This window comes from Mobula birostris, chromosome 29, assembly GCF_030028105.1.
Source record: "Mobula birostris isolate sMobBir1 chromosome 29, sMobBir1.hap1, whole genome shotgun sequence".
Taxonomy (NCBI): Eukaryota; Metazoa; Chordata; class Chondrichthyes; order Myliobatiformes; family Myliobatidae; genus Mobula; species Mobula birostris.
In genome coordinates, this window is record NC_092398.1 from 1,361,000 (window position 1) to 1,373,642 (window position 12,643).

The window sequence follows — 12,643 nt, forward strand, 5'->3', positions numbered from 1 at the left end:
CCTGCGGATGTGTTGGTTGTTAATACAAATGACACAGTTTATAGTATTTTTTGATAGTCGTGTGATAAATTAATCTGAATCTGAATATGAAGTAGAACTGACCAAGATTTGGGACGATAACTTGCTCCCAGTCCGTGCCCTTTGCCCTGATATCCAGAATAGGCACAATTGCTGGGGAAGGGATGGTGTAACCTGCCTCTGCATCCTGCCCACGTGCCTATTCTCCATGAATGATAACATTCTCGACAGTGCATTTCTCAGTCTCTCACACCAAGGAGGAGATGAGAGCCTTACCCTCTCTTGCGGTGTACTCGTTGTCCTCAATGAGTCGAGCAAGTCCAAAGTCTGCGATCTTGCAGGAAATCTCCTCCGAGACCAGGATATTGGCTGCACGGAGGTCCCTATGGATGTAGTTTTTCCGTTCGATGAAAGCCATTCCCTCTGCGATCTGTGGATGAGAGTCAGGTGTATGGGGTTGAGTGGGATCTGGGATTGGCCATGATGGAATGGCAGAACAGACTTGATGGGCTGAATGGCCTAATTCTGCTCCTATGTCTTATGATCTTATAGTTCAGCTGTGAGTCACCTTAAGCTGCTCTGTCTTAAATTGACAATACTGATTTTGTTCTCAGCTTGAACTTTTTTCTCATCCCTCCCCCTTCTCTCATTTTCCATTCCCCATTCTGGTTCTCCTCACCTCCCTCTGGTCCCTTCCTCCTTCCCTTTCTCCCATGGTCCACTGTCCTCTCCAATCAGATTCCTTCTTCTTCAGCCCTTTACCTTTTCCACCTATCACCTCCCAGCTTCTTACTTCATCCTCCCACCCATCTTCCCCTCACCTGGTTTCACCTATTGCCTGCCAGATTTTACTCCTTCCCCTCCCCGATTATTTTATTCTGGCTTCTTCTCCCTCCTTTCCCGTCCTGAAGAAGGGTCTCAGCCTGAAACATCGACTGTTTATTCCCCTCCACAGATGCTCCCTGATCTGCTGAGTTCCTCCGGCACTTTGTGTGCACCTTCCTCTGGATTTCCAGCATCTGCTCAATCTCTTGCATTTATTCTCTTTATTTTAAATGGATGTCTGGGGTAACTGAGTTTTTAAATGTTTAAATCCACTGCAAGGTTTCAGTCATGTTTCAAACAACCTGACAAGTCACTGATACTGAAAGGAAATTTGATGAATAAAAGTCGTATTTCCTCAGCCAGATCTTTTTTGATTCTTCATCAAAAGCTTCACTGCCCGCAGTTGTTTAATTAGCTTGCTTGCTCCTAGTATTCTGATTGCTCTCCCCTTGAGGTTCTGCGACCCTGAACCTGTAATTCACCCCCCCCACTTCATTCCGTGCCTCCCCATTCTCTACGGTCACTCTGTCTTGTTTCAGTCAGTACCAGCTGAAGCAAGCCCCATTTATAGCCCAGGAGACAAGGCACCATCCACTGAATACAATGCAGACAGATCCCTTTATAATCTCTAAAAATTACACACTAATTAACTCTAACTTATCCCCATAATTTAAAAAAAGTTTTAAACGAATTAAAACATTCTAGGAAGGATGGGAAAGGTGGCAATGAATCGACATATAGGAGAGGGATTGAAAATCTGGCTGACTGGTGCCACAACAACAACCTCTCGTCAGTGTCAGCTGATTACTGACTTCAGGAGGAGGAAACTGGAGGTCCGTGAGCCAGTCCAAATCGGAGGATCAAAGGAGGAGAGGGTCAGCAACTCGAAATTCCTTGGCGTTATAATTTCAGCGGACCAGGGCCCAGCACGTACGTACAGTCACGAAGAAAGCACAGCTTCCTTAAGAGTTTGCAAAGATTTGGCATGGCATCTAAACTTTTGATGAACTTTAATAGGTACGTGGTGGGGAGAATATTGACTGGGTGCACCACAGCCTGGTATGGAAAAACCCTTGTATGGAAAATCCAATTTCCAATTTCCCCTGGGATCAATGAAGTATGACTATAAAAAGTAGTGGATATGGCCCAGTTTATCACGGATAAAACCCTCCTCACAGTTAGCTCATCTACGCGAAGCGCTGTCGCAGGAAATCAACGTCCGTCATCAGGGACCTCCACGGCTCGGGACGTGCTCTCTTCTTGCTACTGCAAGAGGGTACAGGAGCCTTAGGACTCACACCACCAGGTCCAGGAGCAGTTATTACCCATCAGTGAAGGGGATAACTTCACTCAACTTCACTTGCCCCATCATTGAAATGTTCCCACAACCTATGGATTCACTTTCAAGGACACTTCAGCACATGTTCTCAACATTTGTTGCTTCTTTATTTGTAGTAATAATTATAATTTCTTACTTTTTAGCTATTGACTGTTCTATTTCCCATGTTTCTATGTATTTGCACAGATTGTTGTCTTTTGTACACTGATTGAACGCCCAAGTTGGTGGGGTCATTCATTGACTCTACCAAGTATTCTCAGGTTGTATGAGTGGATTATGAAGTGTGAAAGGGTTTTATTAAGTCATGATTCCTTCTTCAGAACACAGACCATACATTCCCCCATTATGGACACTGGCCTCTGACTGTGTGCTCAGTCCCCACCCTTACACGTCCTGGTTGGACATGGAATAATATTTCTGCATTCCAATGATATGATGGATCGACCGAGCCATTACTCCTGCAGAGTGTTTTTATCATCTCTTCCCTTTCCTGTGCCATGTCACAGGCTGTGATGATTGTGTACTTGACTTCAGAGTTGGCCCTCGCTCTTCACTGTGAGTAAAGCATCCACCAGCCGGAGTTCGATGTTGAGCTCAGCTGTGTATCTCTGCACCTACTCAATGCTTCTGCTTCTTTTGCACGTTTGGTTCCTGCTTGAAGCCCAGCACACCACATAAAGAGTCCTCGCCTCGCCTCGAGCATGCTGCAGGCTCCTCTGCAAAAGCATTTTCCAATGCTTGAGCAGCATTGGGGTGCGGTGAGAGCATTGTTATCACCAGCTCACCTTTTGTCAGGGTTTCTGTAGCAACGGGATGTGGTTGCCGTGCTTGATGACACCCATTGTTCAGCTTTTTATTGACACCAAAGAGTCATAGAACAATACAGCATCGAAAAAGGCCCTTCAGCCCTACTTTTTCATGCTGACCATGATGCCTACCAAGTAGTCCCTGTGATTGGCCCACTTCCTTCTAAACCAGAGCTTCCCAGCCTGTGGTCCACAGACGCCTCGGTTAATGGTAAGGCTCCCTGACATCAAAAAGGTTGGGGACTCCTCCCCCAGACCTTTCCTATCCATGGACCTATCCAAATGTCTTTTCATGTTGCTTTTATACTTGCCTCAACAACAGTACTGTGGTAAAGTCTTGAGCACATACATATAGCTAGAGTGACTAAGACTTTTGCACGGTGCAATATTTGTCAACGTGCAGCGGAGAGCGAGTTTGTAAATCTGGCGGGAGCAAAGGATGTAGGGAATTGTGTGGGTGGAGCGCCGTGGGAGGGGTGACAGAGGAGTGCTGGGGTGGGGGAAAGTGTTGGCATTGGTGCAGACACACCCAGCTCTGAGACACCGGGCAAGGTCATTTGATTCCAAACAATTGGTTTATTGATCATTACAGGATGTCTCTCTGGTGCTTCCTGCTCCCTCCCCTCTCCCTTCCCCTTTTCCCAGCCATGATTCCCCTCTCCCTGCCCCCTTCCCACTCTCAGTCCACAATAGAGACCCATATCAGAAACAATAGACAATAGACAATAGGTGCAGGAGTAGGCCATTCAGCCCTTCGAGCCAGCACCACCATTCACTGTGATCATGGCTGATCATCCACAATCAGTACCCTTTTCCTGCCTTCTCCCCCTATCCCTTCACTCCGCTATCTTTAAGAGCTCTATCTAACTCTTTCTTGAAAGAATCCAGAGAATTGGCCTCCACTGCCCTCTGAGGCAGAGCATTCCACAGAACCACAACCCTCTGTGTGAAAAAAGTTTTTCCTCAACTCTGTTCTAAATTGTCTACCCCCTATTCTTAAACTGTGGCCTCTGGTTCTGGACACCCCACCCCCCCAACATTGGGAACATGTTTCCTGCCTCTAGCATGTCCAATCCCTTAATAATCTTATATGTTTCAATGAGATTTATCATCACTCACATATGCCATGAAATTTGTTTTTTGCGGCAGCTGTACAGTGTAATACATGAAATTACTACAGTACTATGCAAAAGTCTGAGGCACCCTAGCTATATATATATATATGTGTCTAAGATTTTTGCACCCTACAGTACCTTCAGTATATTTCACGTACACACCACCCTCTGCATGAAGAAGCTGCCCCTTCAGGTTCCTTTTAAATCTTTTGCCTGTCACCTTAAACCTATACGCTTGAATTTCTAGATCCTCCCTGTGGAAAAAGTCCGAGTGCCTTCACCCTGTCTATACCCCTCATCATTTCAGACACTGGATGCCTCGGCCCAAGCCCCTTTGAACCAAGTGTTATCAAAATACCTTTAAGAGATACACCAACGAATGAAATTCTGGCATTCCTGGTGCAACAGGGTTTAACTGTGAACAACACATACAAAATGCTGGAGGAACTCAGCAGGTCAGGCTGCAACTATGGAAACTAATAAACAGTTGTTGTTGAAGACCCAGACCCTTTTTCCGGATTCAGCAGAAACTCTTGTGACACTAAATGCGTATTTATGGGGAGAGAAGAATGAGCTGGAATTGCCAGTCTGAATCAGAACAAAGTGTGTCAGAAACACACAGCGGCTGCTTCGACACCTGGGACAGTAAAGCTGCAGATGTTGGAAAGGTGAAACAAAAACAAAATGTCTTCAGTAGGTCTGGCAGCGCCTGGACAGAGAGAAATAGAACAGAGAACGCAGTAGGTCCTTTGTCCCCCAAGATAAACTGCTCCAGAATGAACCTAACCCTTCCCTTCCACAGAGCCCTCCATTTTTCTATCAACTAAGAGTCTCTTAAATGTCCCTGATGAATCTGTCTCTACCCGCAGCCCGACAGGGCATTCCATGTACCCACCACTCTTTAAAGCCGACTTCTAACATCCCCCCCCCCATGCTTTCCTCCAATCACCTTACAATTATGCCCCCTTGTATTAACCGTTTCCACCCTGGGAAAAAGGAGCTGGCTGTCCACTCGATCTATAATCTCTCCTATAATCTCACATGCCTCGACAAATCACCTTGCATCCTCCTCCGTTCCAGAGAGAAAAGCCCAAGCTCATTCAAACATTCCTCAAAAGACATGATAAAACTCCTCTCTAAAGCTTCCACATCCTATAATGAGGTGACCAGAACTGACCACAATATTCCAAGGGTGGTCTAACCAGGGGTTTATAGAGCTGCAACATTACCCTGTGGCTCTTGACCTCGATCCCTTGACTAAAGAAAGCCAACACACCAGATACCTTCTTAAACAGCATAGCAGCTTACGTGTCAATTTGTGGGATCAATGGGCATGGACCCCAAGATCCCCAGTTATTGTTTCAGTTCAATTACCGATCGATCCACACTTGCCGAGGACCATTTTGGCCAGGAACACTCAGCTGAGTTGATATGAGTGGAATGTTTCATCAGAACAGCTCAACTATTTACTGAACCGCCATCCAATTCCAGCATTTCTGATCTGGTTCTGTCTCTGCCCCAGGTACAAACACTCACCTGTGCTGCCATATCGATCAGCTTATATATGTTGAGCTTTGATCCAACAGGTGACTTCAGAAAGTCAACCAGATTACCTAAAGGGAGATAAGTAGAAAGGTAAATACCATAACCACGTCTGATTTATTAGACAGTCAGCTACATCACATTTCAAACAATGCACAATTATTTTCTGTACACTGTAATAAATTAAGTGTTATCCATACTTAGTGAGAAGATGTAATACCCTTTGCCTTGACCATATCCTGTGTTGTCAGCAATGTGTCTTTTATCACACAATGGACACAATTGTTGACAGTGATTCTCATTTGCTTAAAGTCTGGGGAAAATTAGCTTGGACAGAGAGGTGGCGGCTCTTCCTCAGACTGAGAGTCGAGCAATTGCAGGCCGGACCTCAGGATAAAGTCCGCGGTGAGGAAGGCCAATGCAATGTTGGCGTTCATTTCGAGAGGACTAGAATAAAAAAGCAGGGATGTGATGCTGAGGCTTTATAAAGCACGGGTGAGGCCTCACCTGGAGTACTGTGAGCAGTTTTGGGCCCCTTATCTGAGAAAGAATGTGCTGACACTGGAGAGGGTTCAAAGGAGGTTCACGAATATGATTCTGGGATTGAAAGGCTTGTCACATGAGGAACGTTTGATGTTCCTGGGCCTCTACTCACTGGAATTTAGAAGAATGAAGGGTAACCTCATTGAAATGTATTGAATGTTGAAAGGCCTCGATAGAGTGGTTGTGGAAAGGATATTTCCTATGATTGGAGAGTCTAGGATAGAGGGACATCCTTTTAGAACAGAGATGAAGAGGAATTTCTTTAGTCAGAGAGCGGTGAATCTGTGGGATTCTTTGCCACAAGCGGCTGTGGAGGCCGAGTCATTGGATATACTTAAGGCAGAGGTTGACAGATTTTTGATTAGCCAGGGCATGAGGGGATTTGGGAGAATGTGTTGGTGCTAACCACTACACTACCATGCTGTCCCTACTGATTCCGACACTCTGAGCTGTAATAGAGTCGTGCTAACCACTACACGACCGTGGTGCTCCAGTGACCGAGTCAGGAATCACAGGGGCGTGAAGAGGACTTTCCTCTCTCAGAAGTTCAAAGTTCAAAGTAAGATTTATTATCGGAGTACATACATGTCACCACATACAACCCTGAGATTCATTTCTGTGGGTTTGCTCAGCAAGTGTATAGAACAGTAACTGTAAACAGGAATGATGAAGGTGGAGCTCTCTGCAGAAGGTGGAGCTCACAGAGGCAGCCATTGAAGGTGAGGATATGTGGATATTGCAACTGCACCAGAGTCAAGGGGTGTGGGGGAGAGAGGGGAACCAAGGTCGGATCTGCTGTGAGGTTACTGACTGGTTTGGTAGCCTGTCGGGTGGAGTGACCCACTCCCACCCACTTCTGTTCTAATCCAAGAAAGTTCCCAAAGTTTATCTGAAGTTACATTCTGTCCATCCAGTCCTGCACACCATAACATAGAACATAAAATAGTACCACACAGGAACGGGCCCTTCGGCCCACAATGTTATGCTGTCCAGCTAAAAAGGAAATGAAAAATCCCCCAAAACTAATCCCCCCTACCTACGCAATGCCCGTATCACTTCATCTTCCTCACATTCATGTGTCTTAAAAGCCTCGAATGTATTTGCCTCTACCACCAGACCAGGCAGCGCATTCCAGACATCCACCAGTTTCTGAGTAAAAAACTTATCCCTTACATCCCCTTTGAACCCAACCCCTCTCACCTTCAATGCAAGCCCTCTGGTACTAGACATTTCAACCCTGGGAAACAGATACTCCCTGTCTACTCTGTCTGTGTCTCTCATAATCTTGTAAACCTCCAACAGATCTCCCCTCAGCCTCCGCCGCTCCGAAGAAAACAATTAGGGGAGGGTGGATCTGGAGAGGTGCTGAGTCAGAGATGGGTCTGGTCAGCCTGCCCTCAGCTGAGAGCAATCTTGTAGGGGTGAGAGGTCCCTGGTCACCAAACGGAATGGGGAGGGCCAGGGACTTCACTGTCACTCACTCTCTGGCCAGATCAGAAGCAACTGAAGGAAACACCAGTCAGTTACTCTGAAGGGGAGGATAGTGTGGTCACTTTGTCAAAGGTTGTGATTGGTTGAAATGGGTGAGCGGGGGGGGGGGAAGCGTGTTCACTGCATTATCTTGAGTTCCATGAAGCACTCTGATTCCAATGTAAAGAGGGAATACATTCTGAATAGCAACACCCTTAACAGCATTGATGTACTGAGGGATCTTGGGGTCTAAACCTCTAGCTCCCCGAAAGTGACTGCATAGATTGATAGAATGGCAAAGAAGGCATACGCCTGCTTGCTTTTATTAGTTGAGGCTTGAGTTCAAGAACCGGGAAGTTATGCTGCAGCTTTAGAAGACTCTAGTTGGGTCGCATCTGGAGTACAGTATTGCTTTCAGTTCTGGTCGCCCCATTACAGAGAGAACGTTGAGGCTTTGGAGAGGGTGCAGGAGCCCCAGGACTCCCACCCCCAGGTTCAAAGTTCAAAGTTCAAAGTTCAATATGATCAAAGTATATAAATGTCACCATATACACCCCTGAGCTTCATTTCCTTGTGGGCATACTCAATAAACCCATAGAACCATAACATAACTGAATCAATGAAAGACCACACTAATCTGGGAGTTGAACCAGAGCGCAAAAGATGACAAACTACGCAAATATAAAAAGAAAGATATAATAATAAAAATAAATAAATAAGCAATAAATATCAAAAACATGAGATGAAGAGTCCTTGAAAGTGAAACAATAGGTGTGGGAACATTTCTAAGATGGGGTAAGTGAAGTTGAGAGAAGTTACCCCTTTTGGTTCAAAAGACTGATGGTTGAGGGTTAATAACTGTTCCTGAACCTGCTGATGTGAGCCTTGAGGCTCCTGTACCTCCTTCCTGAAGGCAGCAGCGAGAAGAGCGCATGGCCTGGGTGGTGAGGGTCCCTGACGTTGGACGCTGCTTTCCTGTGACAGCAGTTCATGTAGATGTGCTCAATGGAGGGGAGGGCTTTACCCATGACAGACTGGGCCAAGTACACTACTTTAGTGGGAATATCCCTCAGATATCAGGCTCCTGAACCCAAGGTCTGCCAGCTGTTCCTGCTGGCCTCCACACTCTATGCATAGCCGGGGCATTTATTATTTCAAATTTACTGCAGTCTTGTTCAATTAAATAGAAGTGGTGACTTTTTTTTATTATTATTGCTTTGCTGCTTAAGAGATATAGTGGGGAATGGTTCACCTTACAAGCTGAACTGCACCTAACGACATCAGTGTGTGTTCTGGCAGTGTGCTCACAGTCCGGTACTGACAATGTTTTCAGTTCCAACCCGCGGATTCACCCTTCCTTCATTAACCATGCAGCCTTCCTCCACAATACTCCCAGCCAGAGACAGTGCCAAAATGCAGTTGTTTAACAGATTCAAGGTCAGTTTTCTTCACTCAAACTCACGTCCACAGGGGTCTGAATTTATCCAGCTGAAGTACATTCAATTTAGATTGATTCTCACCAGAGAGAGTGTACCTCTCCCCAAACTCAGTGTCGAATCCTTCACCGTTTAAATTTGGCTTTAGACACCATCGTGGGCTAGAATCAGAGTGCACCTAATCTGCTCCAAAAACACCTCAATCAGCAATATGGCTTCTTCACATGAGTTTACCAATTAACACAAATTAACGTCAAAATGTGACACTTCCTTGCTGTGTATTCAGAACGCAGCAGCAACTGGTGAGACAGGCCAACTTAGACCCAGTTAGGATTTTAGCAATTAGTGGAGAGTTCTTTGATCTCTTGTTTCTCAGGAAAAGAGGAGAAGTTCTAAAGATGAACTGGTAGTTCAAAGCCCCTGTACAGCCCACCTCTTAAAATCTGACCCTACATCCCCGTCATGAGAGATGGAAAGGGGTACAGCTGGTCAACAGGGCTCTGGTGAGGCAGTACAGGGGATATAATGGATTGCAGAAACAGTGATGTACTCCCACCAGACCATCGACTTTGTGAGAAGAGGCTCATAATGGAGTGAGCAGATCCAGCGCAGGGTAAGTCATCAAGATCCTGTGCAGCCGACGAGTCTTTTGTTGCTAAAGTCACTATCTACCTTGGGTACCTGAACGTGAGAACCATGTACCAGGCAGGAAAGTCCACCAACAGAGAGATATTGTTGAAAGGAGGAGGATGCCAAAGCCAGGATCAACAAGGCCAAAATTGTTTTCAACATCTTGAAGAAAGTGTGGACAACCAGAGTCATATCAAGCAAAACCAACATCAGAATCTTCATCTCAAGTGTCAAAACAGTGCTATTCCCTGAGGAGACTGAGGTCCTTTAACATCTGCCGGACGATGCTGAGGATGTTCTACGAGTCTGTGGTGGCCAGTGCGATCATGTTTGCTGTTGTGTGCTGGGCAGCAGGCTGAGGGTAGCAGACACCAACAGAATCAACAAACTCATTCGTAAGGCCAGTGATGTTGTGGGGATGGAACTGGACTCTCTCATGGTGGTGTCTGAAAAGAGGATGCTGTCCAAGTTGCATGCCATCTTGGACAATGTCTCCCATCCACTGCATAATGGACTGGTTGGGCACAGGAGTACATTCAGCCATAGACTCATTCTACCGAGATGCAACACAGAGCGTCATAGGAAGTCATTCCTGCCTGTGGCCATCAAACTTTACAACTCCTCCCTTGGAGGGTCAGACACCCTGAGCCAATAGGCTGGTCCTGGACTTATTTCCTGGCATAATTTACATATTACTATTTAATTATTTATGGTGCAACTGTAATGAAAACCAATTTCCCCCGGGATCAATAAAGTATGACTATGACTATGACTATGTTCCTAAACGACCCTGAGACCTGGAGAACAACAAAGAAGACATTACAAAAGCTGCAGGCTTTCATCAACCTGTGCCTGAGAAGAATTCTAATCATCAGATGGACTGACAAAGTAACTGACCAGACACTGGGAAAACACCAACCAGGAGTCCACAGAGATACAAATACACAATTGGAAATGGAGGTGGGTTGGCCACACCTCAAGAAATCCAACCAACAACATCACTGGGCAGGCATTGCAATGGAATCCCCAAGGAAAGAGGGAAAAGGGACGTCCAAAAAACAAATGGAGGAGAGACGTCGATACTGACATTAGACGATGGGGGCACTCCTGGCCCACCCTCGAGAAACCGGCTCAGAACAGAGGATGATGGAGATGGAAGGTCACCGATAGTTTGTGCTCCGCTGGGAGCTGAGGGCCCAGGAAGATAAAGAAGGAGAAGAAATACAATCTAATCCCCACAGAACACTCCTACATCTTTCAAAAGGACGAACCCTCGCAAGGCATCAGGCCCCAGTGGGGTACCTGGTAGGGCTCTGAACACCTTGGCTAACCAGTGTTTGAGGACATTTTCAATCTTACACTTCTGCAGTTGGAGGTTCCCACTTTCTTCACAATCATACCAGTACCCAAGAAGAGCAGGGTGAGCTGCCTCGATGACTATCGTCCAGCGGCACTCACATCTACTCTGATGAAGTGTTTAGAGAGGTTGGTCATGGCCAGAATCAATCCTTACCTACGCAAGGACCTGGACCTACTGCAATTTGCCTGACACCACAATAGATCTACAGTGGATGTGATCTCACCGGCTCTCCACTCGGCCTTCGATCACCTGGACAACAGCATACCCAAGTCAGGCTGCTGTTTATTGATTACAGCTCAGCGTTCATACCACCATCATACCCTCATTTCTAATCAACAAGTTCCAAAACCTGGGCCTCTGTACCTCCCTCTGCAACTGGATCCTCACCGGAAGACCACTGTCTGTACAGGTTGGAAATAACATCTCCTCCTCACTGACGATCAACACTGGCACATCTCAGGGATGTGTGCTTAGCCCACTGCTCTACTCTCTCTACACCCACAACAGTGTGACTGGGCACAGTTCAAACGCCATCCATAAATTTGCTGATGCCACAATTATTGTTAGCAGAATTTCAGGTGGTGATGGAGAGGCATACAGATCAGCTGGTTGAGTGGTGTCACAGCAACATCCTTGCGTTCAACAGCAGTAAGACCAAGGAATTGATTGTGGACTTCAGGAAGGGGAAAACAAAGGGAACACTCACCAGTCGTCATCGAGGGATCAGACGTGAAAAGTGTGAGCAGTTTCAACTTCCTCGGTGTCAACATCTCTGAAGATCTACCCTGAGCCCAGTATATTGATGTAATTACAAAGAAGGCATGACAGTGGCTATATTTCATTAGGAGTTTGAGGATATTTGGTATGTCACCAAAGACACTGGTAAATTTCTACAGACGTTTTGTGGAGACCATTCCAACTGGTCATATTCCATCCAGTGTGGAGGGGCACTGCACAGGATCAGGAAAAGCTGCAGAAAGTTGTAAGCTCAACCAGCTCCACCATGGGCACTAGCCTCATGGGCACTAGCCTCATGGGCACTAGCCTCATGGACACATTCAGAAGGCAATGGCTCAAAAAGACTACATCCATCATTAAGGACCACCGTCTGTTGGGTCAAGGCCATCAGGGAGGAGATATAGAAGCCTGAAGGCACACACTCAACGATTCAGGAAGCTTCTTCCCCACCACCTTCAGATTTCTGAATGGGCAATGAACCCACGAACACTACCTCACTATCTTCCTCCCTCTTTGCACTATTTATTTAATTTAATTTTCTTTCTTTGTATATATTTATTGTAGTTTATAGTTTTTATTGTTGTCTAAGGCAACGTACATAATATCATGACATATGCCTGCGATATTAAGCCTGACTATGATGTTACTGGCCTTTTCCCGGCACCTTTCTGTATGTATGTCCTCGACAGCTGGTAGGCTGGTGCCAGTGTTGTGCTGGGCAGTTTTGACCACCCTTTGTAGAGCCTTCCTGTCTACAGTTTCATACCAAGCAGTTTCCTATAGATAGACAGATACTTTACAGATCCCAAAGGAAATCACAG

At 46.0% G+C, this 12,643-nt stretch overlaps 1 protein-coding gene across 2 annotated transcripts in view; it reads right to left on the reverse strand.

The window, feature by feature from the left end:
• The window catches only part of LOC140190250 (proto-oncogene tyrosine-protein kinase LCK-like), a 103,174-nt gene that overhangs the window by 16,843 nt on the left and 73,688 nt on the right, over nucleotides 1-12,643 (reverse strand). For both annotated transcript variants that reach the window (XM_072246817.1, XM_072246816.1), the window contains exons 10-11: nucleotides 5,640-5,716; nucleotides 295-448 (exon numbers count right to left, since the gene is read on the reverse strand). In XM_072246817.1, coding sequence (XP_072102918.1) covers nucleotides 295-448; nucleotides 5,640-5,716 — 231 coding nt within the window. The remainder of the gene's footprint in view (nucleotides 1-294; nucleotides 449-5,639; nucleotides 5,717-12,643) is intronic.